The 19,996-nt window shown below is 40.1% G+C and overlaps 1 protein-coding gene across 5 annotated transcripts in view; it reads right to left on the bottom strand.

Moving 5' to 3' along the window:
• Window positions 1-19,996, bottom strand: part of NRDE2 (NRDE-2, necessary for RNA interference, domain containing) — a 40,375-nt gene that overhangs the window by 3,664 nt on the left and 16,715 nt on the right. For 2 of the 5 annotated variants that reach the window (XR_014228831.1, XR_014228832.1), the window contains 9 exons: window positions 18,427-18,560; window positions 16,254-16,374; window positions 14,059-14,240; window positions 12,987-13,373; window positions 11,322-12,250; window positions 8,333-8,471; window positions 3,402-3,473; window positions 2,517-2,735; window positions 1,244-1,614 (listed from right to left, as the gene is read on the bottom strand). Coding sequence is in view for 2 of the 5 variants with exons in the window: in XM_082317994.1 (XP_082174120.1) it covers window positions 2,610-2,735; window positions 3,402-3,473; window positions 8,333-8,471; window positions 11,322-12,250; window positions 12,987-13,373; window positions 14,059-14,240; window positions 16,254-16,374; window positions 18,427-18,560 (2,090 nt within the window). In the remaining 3 variants the exon portion in view is untranslated. Of the gene's footprint in view, window positions 1-1,243; window positions 1,615-1,958; window positions 2,736-3,401; window positions 3,474-8,332; window positions 8,472-11,321; window positions 12,251-12,986; window positions 13,374-14,058; window positions 14,241-16,253; window positions 16,375-18,426; window positions 18,561-19,996 lie in introns of those variants that run through there. The other 3 variants (XR_014228830.1, XM_082317994.1, XM_082317995.1) reach the window with 3 other exon arrangements.

Below are 19,996 nucleotides of genomic sequence, written 5' to 3'. Positions count from 1 at the left end.
CGTTGCAACTGCCAGTGCTCTAACAACAATGGTAGCAGCAAGGCCAAGAGCTTTTGTTTTTCTGTGTAAAAGTTATGTGGTTCATTGTTAAAAACAAACGCTACACATGAATGGAGTCTTTTTATTTAATCTGGATGACGGGAACCCTGAAATAGAGTTGTTTTCCATCTAGAGACAGAAAAACAACAAGCAAAGTTTTATTACCCATTCTTATAAACCTTATGAGATCTGTCTCCTTGCAAAGGTCACAAAAAGCCAGTGATTTTTTAGCACTTTCTAATCATGGCAGTTGATCTCGCCATCGCTTGAGGGGCTGGAGAGCTTTATGACATGTCTAGCGAGCAAGGCTTTTTTTTCACTGGGGACATGGCAGTGAGTCCTGGCTAGAAAAAAGAGGTTGGTTCGGCTGACTGAAGGAAAGCTGCAATGTGTTAAGCTAAACCAAGAACCCTGGTACGCTGTCTGCCACAACGCTAGCTGAAAAAGAAACATATTTGACAATTAAATTCTTACCTTTTGCAGCAGAATTTAACTCCTGCCACTTTCTCCAACATTTCTGAACTTGAGTTACAAAGATCAAGACAAAAGTACTAAAGATCAGGAGAAAGCGAACCGCAAGTGCGTCCCCGTTAAGGACAGAAAAAGCTACTGGGGTCCGAATGCGCAGGCAGGGCTCACCCAGGAGCTCCAGGAAGCGAGCAGCCTCCGCCCGCCCCAAGCGAAGGAAGCAACGGGAGGCGCTGTGCAAAGGAGAGGCCCCGGGAGGGGACGCGTGGCAGAGAGAAGTGACCGAAACCAGAGCCATCACTGCCATCCCTGGAGCTTTCCCAGACGCGACTGGAGAGGGTGCTGGATCCCCTGGGTGATCGCACCTAGGCTCCCTGTCCCACAAGAGGCTGGCCCAGGTGATGCCTCCCAAGCGGGGCTGCTCTGTGATTCTATGACTCTGAATAGAAACACAAGCGGGAGCACAATCCACCGTCCCCCCCTCCACGGCCCTTCCAGGCCTTTAGAGGAAAGGGCATTCTGCTTCGATGGCAGAGCAAAAACACACGCACACAGACACACTCGCGCTCTCTCTCCCTTCCCCCCCCCAATTCAGGAGCTCTGTCATTTCTGAAAAAAGCATGTTTTTTTAAAAAAAAAAAAAAAAAAAGGTATTTTTTACAGACTAATCAATTACAGCAAAACCAGCATCACTTGCAACCACAGCAGTATTATAAGGCTCTTAAGAAGTGCTGTAATGCCATTTGAAATTCTGTATATTCCCTGTAATATTTAAAATACTTTTAGAAAGGAATAAATGAAGCGCAGCTTAAACTAAAATGTATTCTACCTATCATCTTGTATGTGGTGCTACAGGCACCACTGCGCCGCAGCTTGTACGGCTTTGCCCAGCCATAGTTTTCAGCGTGATCGGATCTCACCAGCTGGCTGACCCCGACTGTTTTAGTGCTGTCAGCAACAGTTTCCTCCTGAAAAACCTCTGAAACAGTTTTGGGAATCCAGTGCCTGCAGGTGCCCTCTGTTCAGATGAAGATCCAGGTTCTGAGTACTTGGGTCTCATGAGTAGGGATGCTAAACAGTCTTTTACATATTTCAGCATATTCTGTCCTATAAAATAAATATATAACGTAACTATATCTTTAAATTGTTACCATATTTCATATTACTTCTCAAGGAGCTTGCCTAAAGACTCTTGGAATAGAACTACCGATTAAACAATCACGTTTTGACTACTCTGCCTTCTTTGGTGAGGATTAAATACAGACCAGACCTCTACTTCTCTCGTGATGATTGCCTGTATTTGGCTCAAAAGCGAGTAATCAATTACAAAACCTTGTTTAAAAGTGAGCTGCTTAGAGATGCATTATGGATACACTTTCATTTTTAATACATTCAGTTCTATTAAATTAAGAAATAAAAAATCATTCAAGTTCCTTTTGAATTTTCAAATATTCAGGTATATTTTTCATAAATATTTGTATTAAAATGGTCATCTGTCAAAACATACAAATACAAGTCCAAAATAGGTGCCTGCTCAACCAAAGATTTCGCTGTTACTCGCAGCGCGTGTACAGACGTCACGGCTGTTTGACTTGGTAGTTCTATACACACACGCAGGCATAGCGAGCTGAAGGAAATTACCAAAGTCTGCCAACTGGAGGACAGTGGAGCGTCCATCTGGCAGATGTTTATTTCCTGTGCTGCTCACCAAACCATAGCTGGCATGTACTGAATCCCTGCTGAACTCCGGGGAATGTAATTTCAAACAATAGAAGAAGAAATGTGGGCAACGTTCAACAGGAGGCTATTTATAAGAGGGCAGCCTTCTGTGGGAGCCAGCAATACTTCAGCGAAATGGATGCGTTTTTGTGGGCAAAATGCAGTACTTGATTCCAGAATACTTCCAGCTAGAACTCCATTTTGATAGCAATTTATATACAAGCTTTAAAAAAACAAAACAAAACAAAAAACCCCACACCCCAACTTAAAAGAAAAAAAGTACATAGTACCCAAGTCCCAACAGAGTTCCTCTTTGAAAAGAGACAGGTCTGTTAGTTTTGGAACTAGCTTCTGTACTTTCTCCACTCATCTACGGTCATCTTTTAAACCTCTAACAGTAGGTCCAGCTCTTCCATAGGCACCCGCACCCTCAATTCTTTCTCGGTCATTAGATCAAGCGTCTCTTGCAGATGATCAGGGAAGTACTCTACTGCATCCATATAGAGCACCTAGAAAGACAAGGAGAACGTTTTCTGCGCCATCTTTCTATCATCGCAAGAACCACAGTATAAAGAAGTATGTAGATAGGCAAACAACTCTGTAGCAAGAACATAAGAAACACCATATACTTCTTTAAATAACACACACAGAATTAGTACTTCTACAGTGACAACAACGTAGATGTTTAATTAAGTCTTTTCCAGCTCTTACCAAATAATTTTATTCAAAAAGATACAGCATAGGTCAAGAGGCGCTGGAGCATTTGCAGCATATACAGCCATCACGTGAAGATCTGCAGGTGCTCCTGAATAATTTCTTATACTATTAACTAAATACATTTTTATTTGCCTATATATTTCTGCTACTACCATGCTCATGATAAAACAGGGTCTGAAAGACGCGATCACTGCTAGATCACACAGAGAGGAATTTATTATCTCCGTGCCCCACGCAATGCAACACCTTTCTGTCCTGAAACGCCAACAGCACTGACCACCATGTCTGTTTCCATTTCAGATGCATCTCTTATTTCCAGACAATCTTCTCCTTCAGAAATCTTTCCTTTCACTTGCATATAACTCATTACAACAACTACTGAAGTCTAACTTTTTTTTCAAATACAGAACTTCAAATATTAAAGTATGATGACAGGTTTGTATTTTTTCTATGCTTACCTTTGCCCAAGGACAGTTTTGAAGGGCTTTATAAAACAATCCTTTACTTTTTTCTTTTTCTCCTAGTGAAGCCTGCACAAGAAAAAAAATATTCATACTTCAATACATTAATAGCTGAAATAATAAAACAAGTATCTCTGAGACAAAGAAATTACTGCTGAAAAGCTCAGTGTTCTTCTGCTGAGGTATCCTTATTACTATATATTGTGGTAGCTATGCGATTTGACGGGTTACACTGGTGACACTGGTTACACTCTTCAATGTAATGGAAGAGATGTCTTTAAGGAGTTTGAGGCCTTTACTTGTAAGGCAAGTAACGGAAGAAAGGCTAGCAGAAAGAGCCTCTGCTGCGTATTTCAGTTAAAGTCAGTGCCTTTGCCTACATTTGACAATAATACTGCAATGGGCAAGAATGCAAATCATTATCCAAAACTAACACCTGATATGCTACACATACACTACACAAGAGCATCTTTGGTAGAGTCAAGGTGATAATACCTTATTTTTGTGCACTGAAGAGATCATGCACGTACATTTTTTTACTCAGCAGAAGCTTGTTAAGGCTGAATCCCCTTACGTACAAAAATGGCTATGTCAAATTGGCATCTCTCTGGAAGGAGTTAAAACTTCTTCCTCAAAGTACCCGTTCAACTCTGTGGTACAAGTACGGAGCACACAGCTATCTGAAGTTTAAAAAGAGAAGGGCAGCAGAAGCCAGAGTGCTGAACAGTCTCCTTAGCTTCAGTCATCCCAGTTACAGGTAGAAATAATTACAATTTCTTGTGAAGAAATCTTTTGAATTGGGCTACTTTAAAAAAACACCTAACAAACAGGGGGTTTTATGGCAAATCCAAAAAAAAGCAGTAATTCCAAAATACTGAAAATACATTAAATGTTTTGAGATCTTTGGAGAAGAGGAGATCTTCAATCATGGGTTCACATTTTCTCTTGTTCTGACTACATCAGTACTGCTGCTAAAAATCAGCAGGTTCCCTTGCCAATTCTTAAAATCTAGAAATTCTTTTTCGTATTATTGATACATTGGTTGTAGAAACTTACTGGAAACCCTGCTGTCAGAGCTGTGCGCTAAGCTGCATACTCATCTTTTGCAGCTCTGCAAAGAGCTTTCAGTAGCACTCTGCCTCGAAGTTCTGCACAGAATCACAGAGGCTGGGAGGGACCTCTGGAGACCATCTGCTCCAGCCCCTCTGCTCAATGCAGGGACAGCAAAAGCAGGCTGCTCAGAACCATGCCCAGTTGGGTTTTGAATATCTCCAAGGATGGAAACTCCATCACCTCTGGACAACCCGTTCTGGTGTTTCATTAGCTCACAGTAAAAAAGCTTTTTCTTATGTTTAAATGGAAATGTCTGTATTTCAGTTTGTGGCCATTGCCTCTTGTCCTGTCACTAGGCAGCACTGAGAAGAGTCTGGCTCTGTCTTCACACCCTCACATGAGGTATTTATATACACTGACAGTATCTTCCAGGAGCCCTCACTTCTCCAGGCTCAACAACCGCAAGTCTCCCAGCCTCTCCCTGTACAACACGTGCTCCAAACCCTTATTCATCTTCAAGGCTCTTGGCTATTCAAAGGGACCTGGACAGGCCAACAGCAGAATATGGTGCATCAGCCACTCCTCTCAATTTTGTATCACCTGCAAACTTGTGAATGGTACACTCTCTCATCATCCAGATCATTAATGAAGATATTAAAGGGCACTGGTCCCAGTATCAGTCCCAGGGGTACAGCACCAGTGGCTGGCCTGCAGCAGGAGTTCACGCTGCTGATCACAGCCCTCTGAGCCTGGCAGTTCTGCCAGACTTCAGTCCACCTCACTGTCCACTCATCTAATCCATGCTTCATTAGCTTGTCTATGAGGATGTTATAGGAGGCAGTGGAAAAGGCTGGCTAAAGTTGAGATAAACAACATCCACTGCTGCCCCCTCATCCACTGAGCTAGTCATCTCATCACAGAAGGCTACCAGATTGGTCAAGTGTGATTTCATAAAAAATAAATAGGAATTTGAGAGAAATAGTTTGTTTCAAAATCTATATAAAAGCTACGTGCTTTTAAACAGTGAGAAGCTTTTGCCCAAAATAGCAAAGACTGAATATCTAGACACACCCAAGGAGAAAACAGAGATCTACAGAACTTAGGGTAATACTGGACAATCACAACTTCTTCCTCTTCTATGACTGTATCTGAAAATTTTAATGTTTCTAATTGATTTTGCTTCTCTGAACAATGTTATTCAAAGCTATTACTGTAAAAGTATTATTTTCCTCCATCTTATTGGCATCTAATAAATATTCCTTCTTGTTCTTGTGAAAATGGTATCTCTTCCATAAACGAATCGTTAGTGATAAATCACACTGGGTGACTTGACTTTAGCATTTGTGCATACTGGAGTCTCATTAGTAGTTTGTAAAGAATAGCAGTAATTCAATTGTACATTCCTATACGCAAAGTTGTATAAAATATTCACAAGCACGTATTTGTGTAGAAATGGTCACAGTAATAGTCCCACACAAGAGATCTTCTCAAACACAAAACAAGAGTCTCTCCTTCCCCTGCCTCCTCTGTATTTCACAGCCTGCTAACTGCTGTGCCCCTCTGACAACTTACGACACCAGAGGACGTGAACAGAGGAGTAATACTGTGGAATGAAATTCCCCTTACACGAGTTCCAAGCATTTCTTTTGTGTTTTCATCTTCCATATTGTACTTTGGAGAAGCAAGAAAAGAACCAGGATGACAAAACTGCCTATGTGAAGCTGATTTTATTTATGTACTCCCATGGCGAACTACGAAAGAAACAAACATTATTGCTTTTTGGTGTTATTCTGCAATGACAGTTAGCATAATCTGTATAGGCAGCTTTTAAGATTCAAAAAGATTGTGAAAATTCAAGGCAAGTTGTAAAAGCTACAGCTATGTTTTCCCTACCATGCATTTCTTTTGCATGTGGACTGCACCTCGCTTGCTCCAATGTCAGTCAAAAAATCTTGGTCTGGAAAAGTTTTTATAGTATGGAGAAAATAGAGAGAAGAAAGTATTGGAGGGGACCACATGAAATAGTCTTTTTACCATATTCTTTATTCTACCATAAATCAAAACCGTACACATGTTAATGCATTATTTTTTTTCTAATTCGGATCTGGAAGTTGTTCCAGGGATGAAGGTAGGAAAGCTAAAGACCAACTGGAATTGAACCTGGCAAGGGATGTCAAAAACAACAAAAAGGGCTTCTGTAAGTACACAGGTAACAAAACAAAGGGTAAGGAAAACGTGGGCCCCCTGCTGAATGAGACAGGGGACCTGACTACACAGGACATGGAAAAGGCTGATGTATGGAAGGCTTTCTTTGCCTCAGTCTTTAGTAGCAAGACTGCCTTCAGGAACCCCAGGTCCCAGAGACCAGGGGGAAAATGTGAGGCAAGGAAGATGTTCCCTTAGGGGAAGAGGATCAGGTCAGGGAATACTTAAACAAACGGGACATGCAAAAGTCCACGGGCCCTGATGGGATGCACCCGCAAGTGCTGAGGGAGCTGGCAGATGCCATTGCGAGGTCACTCTTGGCAATCTTTGATTGATCACAGCAACTGGGAGAAGTGCCCAAAGACTACAGAAAGTCAAATGTCACTCTGTCTTCAAGAAGGAGGACCCAGGGAACTACAGGCCAGTCAGCCTCACCTTGGTCCCTGGGAAGGTGATGGAGCAGCTAATCCTGGAAACCATTTCCAGGCATGTGAATGAAAATAAAATCATCAGAAGTAGTCAGCATGAATTCACAAAAAGCCATGCTTGACCAACTTGACAAACTGCTATGATGAAATGACTGGCCTGGTGGATGAGGGGTGCACAGTGGACATTGTCTATCTGGACTTCAGTAATGCCTTTGACACTACCTCCCATAAGATTCTCCTAGACAAGTGGTTGATGTAAGAACTGGATGAGCAGACAGTGAGGTGGACTGAAAACTGGTTCAACTTCTGGGCCCAGAGGCTGGTGATCAGTAGAACAAAGTCTAGTTGAAAGCCAGTAACTAGCAGTGTAACCCTGGGGTCAATATTGGGTCCAATCCCATTTAACATCTTCGTTAACGATCTGGCTGATGGGGCAGAGTATATCCTCAGGAAGTTTGCAGATGACACAAAACGGAGAGGAGTGGCTGATACACCTGCGGGTCGTGCTGCCGTCCAGAGGGACCACAACAGGCTGGAGAAATGAGCTGACAGGAATCTCATCAAGTTCAATGAGGAAAAGCGCAAAGTCCTGCACCTGGGGAGGAACAACCCCATGCACCAATATATGCTGGGGGCCACTCAGCTGGAAAGCAGCTTGGGAGAAAAGGACCTGGGGGTCCTGGTGGACACAGGAGGCTCTGTCTGAACATCAGGAAACACTTTTTTACTGTGAGCGTTACTGAGCACTAGCATGGGTTGCCCAGAAAGTTATGGACTCTCCATCCTTGGAGATATTCAAAAGCTATCTAGACATTGTCATGGACAACTGGTTCTAGGTGGCCCTGCTTGAACAGTGGAGTTGGACAAGATGATCTCCAGAGGTCACTTCCAACCTCAACCATTCTGTGATTCTGTGAAGTTATACAAAATCAGGATCTAGATTTGACTGAAATATTGAAGTCCTTATAATTTCCTTACAGAACCCTAAAGTAGGTCTAAAACATAAATACAAGTCATCTTTGCTGATTTTACTTACATAAAAATAATAAAATCCAAGTCCCTACAATTTGCTGCTTCTTTTACATTTTGCTCCCCTGCCCACTTACCTTTATATTGTAAGACTGGATGGAATCCATCTATTGACATCTTATGACGTATTTTTTATCTACAGTATTGTAGCTGTGTTCATGAGAAATTCCAAATATGGTAAAAAAACCAAAACAAAACTGATACTTTTCTTACCAGAAAGTTCAAATACATTCTCCACAGCAGTGGACAATGGGTCCCATTTTCACTCTGAACTGCATGTTCAAATAGAGCTACAATCCGATTTGTTAACCCAGTTTCAGGAATAGTAGAATGTATTTCACCAACATCTGCCCTGAAACACAGAGGAAAAAAAACCACAATCCCTTAAACCCAAGCTAAAGGACCACATCCAGGTAAGAGAGGGTAAAGATCAATGTACTGTCTCTGTTCACATAGCACTGTATATAGCCAGGTTTTTGCATTTCATGCTACAAGCTCTCTAACATTATAAACTGGATTTTTAGCACTTGCTAATCTAATCAATACATTTCTAAATAGGAAAATCAGTTAGAAAAAAAAGATAAATGAGGTATTTTTATGAAAATTCTTTTAGTATGTTGAAAAATTAACCCTGTCCAACTGGATGAGATAATTTCTCTTTGAGTACAATAATCCACTATCATATGATCTTAGAACACTTATCTTAGTCTTCATTCAAGACCATTTATCATTCCAAGCTTGGCATAGCACTCAAACCAAATTCAAGTCTTGGTCAGCAAGCCTTCTTCTGGTGCCCAGGCAAGCCTGTTCAAATTTACCCCTGCCACCCTTGTAAGACCATATGTTGGTCTTGGATCAAGGCCTAGATTACAGCTCTGGATTTCAACCATGATTACAATAATTTTCTTTCTTACCCAGAGATTCAAATCCCCTAAGTTCCAGGCATAACACAAAAGCAGGTACGTATTTTTCACCGAAGCATTGATTTCTAGCTACAGCTGATACAGACCAGCTTTTTTTGATGCTTGAGCTTGAAGAAACAGCCTGGAGCACTCATGGCAACACCACTTCTGTCTGTGTGCATTCTCTTAGCCTGCCAGCTTGTTCCACTTGCCCTTAACACTTGCTCCTAACTTGCCTCTTTAAGGGTCTTTGAGGTTATGCTTCCTCTCATCTTAACCTTGGCCATGAGGGAAAGTGATGTAATCTACTCCTCATGGAGTCAGACATTTGAAGCATTGTACCTCACGCTGACTTATGTACGCTACTGTTCTACCCTTCATGTTCATTTCTTTAAATGAATTCCATGCACTAAAACAAGCAGAAATACAAAACAGAATAGGAAATAGTCACACACAGTACAGACATTTTCTTAGTTTGTCACAACATCATAAAACATTAGTTTTATGCATGACTGACAGGCCATTTATCTCTCTGTTCAGCTCTGCTCTTGCAACATCCAACTTGTCCCTAAACAAATATAACCTATAGGAAAGGCTGTGATAGCAGAGAACAATCTGGAAAGGAACTAGATGTCACAGAGAAAATCATTATTCTGGAATTTTAACATCAGTTTCCAGTAACAATAATGAAAACCTATCATAGTGTCAGTCTATAATTAACAGTAATTAACAGTAAATCAAATAACAATCCTCCTTTACATTTGGTGGCTGTAGAATTCTTATTACAATTTAGGATGACATACACTGACAGCTCAGGAATGTCACTATCACGTATGCATGCCTGTTGCCAGACTTTGGCAATCAAAGCAGTGGGCGCGCCGTCATTTATAAAGTACACTGATAATTCTGTGATTTCATCAAGTGTGAATATTCTAAGCTTACAGCTATGTAAAGCTTCCAGATAACATTTTCCTAGAAATCTCTGTTGCTATGTGCAGACACAAAGAACCAAGCTGCCAATGTTATTAGAGATATGTAGGGAGCAGTGGATAAGTAGCTCCAAGCAATGGGCAGACAACAATTAGAGACTAAGCTTTAAGAATGAACACATACCTCTGTTCCCTATATCTCCTACCCTTTCCTCCTTTCCCAGGAGCAAAAAATCTGAGCCCAGATCACACTGCAAACTCAGGAAATTTCCAGCCTCTTCTACCTAGCAACGGCCCCATATGAAAACTAAACTCTCAAGTAGCACTGTATGGCCAGCCGGTCGAGGGAGGCGACTGTCCCACTCTGCTCTGCACTGGTGCGGCCTCAGCTTAAGTGCTGCATGCAGTTTTGGGCGCCACAGTATAAAAAGGATACGAAGCTACTAGAGAGTGTCCAGAGGAGAGCCACAAAGATGGTGAAGGGTTTAGAGGGGAAGCCGTACGAGGAGCAGCTGAAGTCACTTGGTCTGTTCAGCCTGGAAAAGAGGAGGCTGAGGGGAGACCTCATTGCGGTCTACAGCTTCCTCACAAGGGGAAGAGGAGGGGCAGGCGCTGACCTCTTCTCCCTGACGGCCAACGATAGAACCCGAGGGAACGGCAGGAAGATATGCCAGGGGAGGTGTAGGTTGGGCATTAGGAAAAGGTTCTTCACCCAGAGGGTGGTGGAGCACTGGAACAGGCTCCCCCGGGAGGTAGTCACGGTGCCAAGCCTGACAACATTCAAGAAGCATTTGGACAACGCCCTCAGACATATGGTGTGAATTTTGGGATTGTCCTGTGCAGGGACAGAAGTTGGACCCAATGATCCTTGTGGGGCCCTTCCAACTCAGGACATTCTAAGTACTCACTATGGAAACAGACCTGCCACATCTGTATTCTGTGATCCAGGAGCAAAGTAGGGCAGCGAGCTCACTCAGAAACTGCAACGTAGTTGTATTACACTCCTCACTGCTGCAGTATTAAAATGCAGCAGTTTCTAAGCTCACAGTGCCTACCTTGGCCATCTAAGCCGTCTTAGCTGTTTAAAAATTACTTAAATAAATGCGTACCATCTTGATGTCAGTAGCAAGTAATCAAACACAAAGCAACATACAATCTGATCCAGTAGAAAGGACGTGAGACTATCACCTAGGTCTTCAATTCTGTTCAGAATTCTGCCACTGACTCACTGTTCAGTCTTGAACAAATAACCTTCCCTAGCTACAGCTTCTTCATCAGCAAAATGAGAACTATGATAATATTTTCTCTCCTCTGTTAAGTGATCAAAACAGATCAAAAAAAGCATAATTGTAAGGAGCTGCAAGGTATTACCTCTGGACATTCTCAATGAGTTTTTTTCTCATCTGCTCTGCTTGGATTGCAAACAGCCATGGCTCTAAAGAATTAGTAGACCTTGTGACACCATCAAAAAATCTTCGTGCTTTGCTAGCACTGTGCGACTTCCTTTGGATGTGGATATATGACCGCCAAAGAGACTGGTTGCTAGGATACCGTTTCAGAGCCTCCGTTAGTGCCTCTCGCAGAGGATTCAAAGGATAAACACTAATTTTCATGTGGAATCTGAGTAAATTTGTATGCAGCAGTGTGACAGCTTCAAGAGCAGTGGGAAAATTTTGAATGCCAAAATTCTCTCCAGTATTTTCACATGTCTGTGGACCAGAAGCTTCAAGTTTTTCTGAAGTCTGTGCATATATTAATACTGCAGCATCAATCCCAACAGTCAAATACTGGAACAGTGCGTAACAACCAACCAAGTTAACCAGCTGATTAGCATCACTGACCTGATCCTGATCAGAAACTGGCGTTTTACTTAAATAAGCTTCCAGTGCGTGCTCATATGTTTTACGAGCTTTCAAGACATTCACAGATAACACTTGTCCACTATAGGGCACGTATGGTCCACTTTCAGCCAATTTGGTCAATATATGACCAGCACGTGACATAACAGCTCCTTCTATACTTTCTAGTAGTTCCACTTCCAGCTGAGCATAAAGCAGACTGAGGCTGCAGAGCTGGGGACTCTTCAATCCTCCTGTCCCTGCTGTGCAAAGAGCTGTGTCAAACACTTTCCTGGCATCATCAATGTTACCAAGCAGCCATTCTAGGTAGGCATACAGTTTCCAGAGAGAAAGATGGTTTCGGTTGTCAGGTGCTTTAAGGAGATTCTTGGCCAACTTTTTACTCTTTCTCCCTTGTGCCTTCAGCTTCTTCTTTTTTTTTGCTTGGAGACACTGAACTACCTGCAGGGGAGAATAAACAGAACAAAATTTGAGAGGGGTGGGAGAAGAAAGGGAAAAAAAAAAAGCTCACAGAGTTTTTTAATTTCATTACTGTGTTTGTTTTCATATCGTTCCACATTTCACTACCAGCCAGATCTGTTGCTATTGAGTACTCTAAGTTGTCACAACTGCCTGTTGTCAGCTCCCTCCAACATAGCCAAATTACACAGGCTTATCATTCTTACTCCTGCCATTGCCATTAAGTAATATCAAACTTCACTCTTTTAAAAGGCCAACTGCTTAAATAAAGAGCTGCTAACCTGCAATGGTTGAGAAAAGGAAAATAAACTAACTTGTATAGGAAGTAGTTAAGTTTCTTGATAAGGTGCTCTTATAATGGTGTAGAGAATTATGCACTTAGAATAGTTTGGTAAAAGTACTTGGCTGACCCACTTTGCCTTGTAAAAAATCACTTGCATCCGTTCCTGTCTAGCATACAATGAATCCTATAATAACACTTATCCGAAACTGCAAAAAAATATTTTGTTACATGTATTCCACTGTGTAACATGCACTGAAGAAAAGGGTTGGTTTGGTTTTTTTTTTTACTTGGGGTGCAACCTTAACTGGCATTTCCTGATACGAATTCTTAGTCCTACAAGGCTTAATTTTCAATATTTATTTTAATTAAATATAAATATTGATAGACAAGAAAGCCACACATCACAAGAGTTATTATACGCAGATTCCTCATTACCTTGGATATTTCATACTGTAACCAACAAATGGACAGGTTAGATTTTTCCTTTCCTGAAAATAGCAGGAATAGAACATGAAAAACATTCTGTATGAACTCCTCTCCTTCTTTATAGTGGCCTATGTGATGTCTCCCTCGTAGCATCGTGTCCATATGACCAATACTGTTGAATCCAGAAAGTGGAAAACCAACAGAAGTCAGTGGCTTTTCATCAGAAAGCACACTGTCGAAGATGTTATTTTCATCCATGGCAATATAGAGGTTGGAAGGAAAGAGTTTACTTGTACATGGAACTCCCAGGAATTGCAAAAATGAGTACACTAGTTGATGTTGAAGATCTGGATTAGAAAGCCGGATTAAAGATGGTCCAAGATCATCAAATAATACCTAAAAAAACCCAAATTAAAACAAACACCATTAATTTATGCAATCAAATAAAATTAGCAAACCTGTAATTAAAGAACCTTTTCAAGTCAATAAAGATTTGTAATTACTATTAAATGGTAACAGAATGTCATTCAAATTAAAATCAGACAAGTTAAACAGGCAATGTGTTCTTCCAGTCAGACTGTAAATTTGCTATCAAGAGATTTCTTTGCCCTTGAGTAGCAAAGACCTCCACAGAAAAGTTACACAATGAAGGTCTAAAAGATATTACCGCTTGCACCATTTAACACATTTTTACTTGAAAATCAATGTCTGACTTGACCTATCTCCAAAGACTTAAAAAAACAAAAACAAAAACCAAAAAATCCAACTATCTGACTTGAAGGCAACAAAACCTTTGTTTATTCAATGCGTATATCTTCTTACACACAAATTTCTGTGACATTTCCATGTACAGATGAGAGAAACCACAGAACAGCAAAGACAGACTATTTGCCTACAGCCTTTTCCAAAGTTTACCATCAGCACGAAACCTCAGGTGAATTTTGAATTCCAAACAAAGAAAAGATTTTTTTTTTCCAAATGAAGAAAAGGATTACTCCTCTGAAATAACCATTGGCAATGAATTCAAATGAAAGGATAATTCATCTTATCATCTCCCCTTGTTCTATTATATCAGAGTGACCTGTCTTTCTGGGTCTTCACAATCATCATCTTCAGTTTCTTTTTTGGTTTTGTCTGGCCTCCAAGGTAACCAATGCCTTGCTTCACGAGAATATTCAATATCCAACCAAATATGCCACTTGGGAAGAGTTTTGTCCTTTATTTCTTGATCCTCATCTATCTCTTCATCATCATCATCATCGTCTAAAATCAAATCAAGACACCCACACACAAATTATTAAAGAAATATTAATCCACCAAATCCAAAGGCCAGACTTGACATACAATTTAACTACTTTAAAAATGTAAGCAAATACAGTGTTAATAAAACAGACACAAGACAGAACTGAAAACTTCCACATCGCAGTTCTGGGTTTTGACACCAACTCTGTAACAGTAGGAGGTTTCCAAACTTTTTGAACCGGTGAATCAGTGTCAGCGCTCAAACGTTCTCATAGAGGAGAAAACATTGACAAGCTGTGGACCACTCTTATCCACAGCAGTTTGCAAGCAACAGCCAAGAGTCAGTCATCTTTTTGTGCAGCTTCGGTTCTTCACTTCATACCTGAGCATACAATCCCAAATGTGCTCTATGAATACTCATGTGCAGAAAACATTTTGAGAAAACTACTGTAACTAAAAAGTAGCACTATAATGTTAAACAATGCAAACCAAGCTTGGCAATGTTGCTTTAAAATAGCTGGTATTTTCAACATTTCCATTAATGTGCAATTGAAACAATCAAGGTAGTTAAACACACACAAAAGGAAGTGTTTAACCACATCCCACTTTTATGACGATCTTTCTGGACTATTAGATACAATTAGCATATTTTTACGGCAACAGCAATATATTAATTCTGTGCTGAAACTGATGAGCACCTGTAGGCTAAGGGAAAGCTTGTAGAGGTTTTTCAAATACTTTTTTCTTTCTTATTGTTGAGGAAAAAAATGTCCTCAAAATTTATGGTTACCTGCACTTTTTTTTTTTTGGTACAAAAATCAGGCCATTTCTATGCCACCTCCAAATTCTTGATCCTGACGTTTGCCATTAACTAGGTGAAACACTCCCACTCCTTACATTTCAGGTAAAACAGAGGTGGTGGCAAGATTTTTACTCTCTATTTTTTGTGATCTAAGGCCTCTCCTTTAGTCAACAACTCTATGAAAAATGACAGCATTTCCACAATCTAACCAAAGTTTGAAAAAATTGACAGTTTTAGATATTATACTTGATGACAGATTGCACCTGAACTTTTGGGCTTCACAGCATAGGGAAAAGCATCGGTGTACGTTGGACCTGCCCAAGACTGGCAGTGGTCCTCTTCTCTATACTGAGCCTTCTCAATTTGTGGGCAAAAGGTCTCTAGCCATCAGCAGTGGAACTGCTCACCTCAGTTAAGGGGCAAGAAATTCCATCTTAATCCAAGGACAAGGGAAGCACAGGATCATTTTTCAGTTCCTTTGTTTACTAAAAGCAGAGCCAAACTTGTGTCATTAGTTGCTGCAGGAGCAGCAAAAGCAGAGACAGATCATCTTTGGTCAGACACACTCCAGCCCCCTGCTTCCCTTCAAGATGTATCTGTTTGAGAAATAGTCCTTGACATTAAGGGAAGCACTGTAGACCAGAAGACAAGGTGGGACTAAGCAGCAGGGAGGTGTTTTCTGCATCCCTGCTCACTCAGAAGCTCTCCAGCCAAGTGAAGATGCAATTCCTTCGTTTTCTGCATCACAAAGAGAAAGGAAAGGCTTTCCTCCTATTTCTACTATATATTTGCTATAAGAAACTGAAATCTGATTCTAGAAATAGAATCATTAAGCTAGGAATCCTCGAGGCAACTATCATCTAATACTATAATCCCACCTGGTCTACCAATATGATGAAAGGGTCTTAAGGGAAGTAGCTTCCTTCCACTTCAGATGGGCATGGGTCTCAACCAAGTACTCACACCTTTGGCCTTTTCAGCACAGAGTGCAGGATATGCCATCCTCGCCCTTAATTCTCATCCCTAGGAGTACAACAATATTCCATAAACAATATCGTACATAGAACACTCAACACACACTTTTCCCTGTGAAATGTGATAGACTTTATCTTAATCCTGGTAAACATTTTTTAAAACTTGTATGCAAAAACATGAGAAGAAACATTATTATTTAATAAAAATGTTCAGAGGAACATGTGGACATACAACTACACATATTGACATAGGCATACCAGACTTAAGAGCAATCCAGCCACCCTTTTCTTGTTGGTGCATCCATGCTTTCCAGCCTCTTGCTCCTTTTTCTCCAATTCGTGGTTCTCCACTATCCCAAAAGGGTTCAAAGAACTCCACCTGTTGTTTTGGGCAGGGGGAACCAAAACAAAACATTTTAAAAAAATCACTTTTGCTGTTGTACAGACACTACCTGAGTCAACTTAGGTTTTCCAGACCCTACAATCACTTATCTGGGTGCAACTTCTGTATCTGAAGACTTTGTTAGATGCTGCTTAAGAATCAGCAGGAACAAGTGAGTACTTCAATTATGCCTGTGGCACAGCAGGACTGTCATCAGCTCTTCTCATGAACATAAACATTGTTTTTAAAAGGTATTAGGCTTTAAAGAAAGCAAAATACTTCTGTGCCAAATGTCCTATACAGCTCCTTCAAGGATAAGGATCCGAAGTCCCCAAGATGTGGCTTTCAGGAACCAAATCTCCCCTCCTTCCTATCTTCCATGGGACCACAAAGAATTTGGCTAATGGAATGATAATTCAGACAATCATACGCCTATGGTCAAATCAAAATGTTACAGTCGGATGTAAATGTGACTAGACTGAGGACAAGAGGAAAAGATCAGTAAGGCCTTTCACCTCTCAGGTTTCAGGGTGGTCAACAACTTCAGGGCACATTCCAGTGAATTAGAAGTCCAGGGTTCTTGTCCTGACTTTGTCACTGCCTGTATGCAATCTGTCATCTTTAGATTCATCAATTACTCCCCTGCTTTGTGTATGCTCAGCTCTAATGACCATCTCTCTCCTATTATATGCTTCTGCTGTGTATCAAACCTTGGCTTGGACACTGAGATGTGACTGTTAATACAAATATTAACAATGAAATTTACTCTAAGAAAAATCAAGCATCAACGTATCAGAAAATGCAGGCCTTACAGCAACAGCAAAATCTAATTCTGCTCCTCATGGATTTATTCTTTGTTCCAAGTGAGAAAGTGAACTGTGAAAACAGTACGGAAACAAGTAATTCAAGGTTGAGTCATAATGCTTCTTATAAGAGGGCAGAATGTGCGATCAGCTGTAAATCTGGCATTTTCCTATTATCGAGAACTGCACTTTCCAACCTAAACACTGTCCTTTTAAATTGAGGTTCCTTTCCATCCTGCTTTCTTAAGAGTTTTTAAATACTACAGATAATCTTGCAGTTTTTCAAATGATTGAAAGTATAACTCGAGCTTTATCTGTGTAACTGTACCAAATCTCCCATCCTGCATGATAATTATGATTGAACTCTAAACTTCTGGCTCTTTAAGAGGACACCACTATTATTTAAACTACAAGACTGCTCCATTGGTGGGTAACAGCATTAATCTAGAAAGCAAAAAAATGGAGTCTCAGTAGTGGTTGCTGGGGAAGAAGGCGAGGTAATAGAAGGAAATTCAATTTCTGTCCTCTGTGGTAGCCCGGCTGCCTAACTGGTGGCCCTCCCTACCACTCACTAAAAAGTAAGCAGCTCCCGACAATTCAGTGGGATGATGCTACACTGGCAACAGCCCCCTCTAAATATCAGCTCACTGATTATTATTGGGGTGCACGCCCAACATTCTCCTGAGCAATTTAAGAGAAAAAGCAATTTAGTACTTTCACAGAATAAGCTCAATGGAACCTTATGGGTCAAATAAAAGATACTTTAAAGCATGAAGGTGTTCCTAATGTAGCCATCAAAGAATTACTGAAAATAACAGATAACAGAGAGCCTGAGAACTGTTTGCAAGAATTGTCTAGAACAGAAAGAGATTATGGGTCCTATCAGCTTTCTCCATCAACAGTAACAAAACAACAGCAGTTTTGGGGAAAAGAAACAGGGGAAGTGCTAACTAGACACAGACATTGGTCAGCCAGCTCATTTTTTTCTGTCTTTAGTTACTAAAAAATAAGACATGAAATGACTGGTTATCCCACTTCTATTATATATAGTAGAAGCAGCCATTTGGCATGTAGTTCTAGAGGACTCACAAGCATTTTTCCAATACAAGCATCACCTTGAAGAACCGCAAAGTAAGTTGTGATTCAAAATATTTCCCTATGTCCTTAAAAATTCATCAACATTTTTCTGTTATAGCATTCTCTGTAATGCACAAGGACATACACCCATTTAAATGGAAATTGCTACCTGTCCCCTTGTTGGCAGATCTTTTACGCTGTCAGGTTTAAAGAAGGTGAAGTCAATCAGAGCCTGAAACAAAGACACTGCTTTCTCAGAATGACCAGCCTGTCTCAGAAAGTGGCACTGCTGAATAAATATAGCTGTAAAGTAAAGAAGATAAAATTTTAATATTTCAAACAAATTTTGTTGCAAGTATTTTATTACAGCCCACAAATATATGAAAGACATATGTGAAGTGCTGTAGAGCGTAATTGTTTTGGAACAGTATCCAAATCCAAAACACAGGGAATAACTAGCATAAATGCACATCAAAATCGTTGTAGTTTAATTAACTTTAAGACCTCCTACTTTAAATGCACTAAAGAGATGACTTTTTATTCATGCCATACACGCACTGTCCTTGTTGATGAATAAAAGTTATACGCAATGGTCCCAACTTCAGTTTATCCAACATCTGTCAGAGTGGGTCATAGCCCTCTTTGAAGATGCTGGGCATTATTACAATTCACACAGTAACTGATTACAACAAAAGTCCTTTTTGCCTCACTTTTGCATGAGATAATTACATTGGTAATATGTTGGTAATATACCATTTTCATTTCAACTGTCATTCCCATTTTCTTTTCCTTTACATAAGAACTTAGTTAAGAGAAATGCAGTCTTTTGGTCAAAGTATTACTGCTTAAAAGTAGAGAAGAGTCCTATCTGTTGCTCTTCAACAAAATATTTCTGTAATCACTGCCATATCCCTACTACACACTGAGCCTCAAGTCTCAGCTTAAAAAGTGAAGCAAAGCCCCAGTTCTATTCATATATTTGCATGAGAGTCTTAAATGAAAGAGCTGGAGAAAGAACAGGTATTATAAACACTTCTATTACTAGGCAGTTCAAGGACATTTCAGAGATATTCCATCGCTCTAGATTACACTCAAGTCTTAACAAAACAGTGGCTGTTCAGAAAACAAATTGCTTTAAATCATAATCTTAATTGGCTTGCAAAAAAATCCCAAACACCATAAATCAAGACTTAAATAATTCATTGGTAGTTTTGAAAACAGTTCTTCAAAAACTATTGTTTCTTCACTAAATGCATTGGCTTTGGAAGGTTTTAAACAATCAAAATATTTAAGTATCTAGATACATACATGTAACAACACAGGTTGGCATCAAGTGCTTCTAATGAACATCTTATTTTTTAATACTAAGAAGTGGCAGACGAGTTACTCCTTTTACCTGTATTCAGATTTACATCAGATGTGTGCACATAAAAATTTGAATTCAGCTAGAATATACAAGCTATGCATTTAATCCGATTTTCCTGCAAAGTCAATGATTGTTTCTGATAACAAAGACTCCGAGATTTCTGAAGATATTTATACAGCAAAAAGTACGTTGAAGTATATAATAGACTCTTCCAAAGTTTTTTAACCAATTTAGGCACTGTGTCAAACTGACACTGAAAAAGTTGTCCTTTCCTAGCTTCTCAGCTTCAAACAGATGAACTTTGATTAAAATAGTCTGAACGTAGAGAATATCTCATCAGGACTTGCTGCCAAAATGGAGCCAAAAATAAATT

The sequence above is a fragment of the Platalea leucorodia genome, assembly GCF_965183815.1.
Source record: "Platalea leucorodia genome assembly, chromosome: 7".
NCBI classification, from domain to species: Eukaryota; Metazoa; Chordata; class Aves; order Pelecaniformes; family Threskiornithidae; genus Platalea; species Platalea leucorodia.
This window is presented reverse-complemented; position numbering and strand designations above follow the sequence as displayed.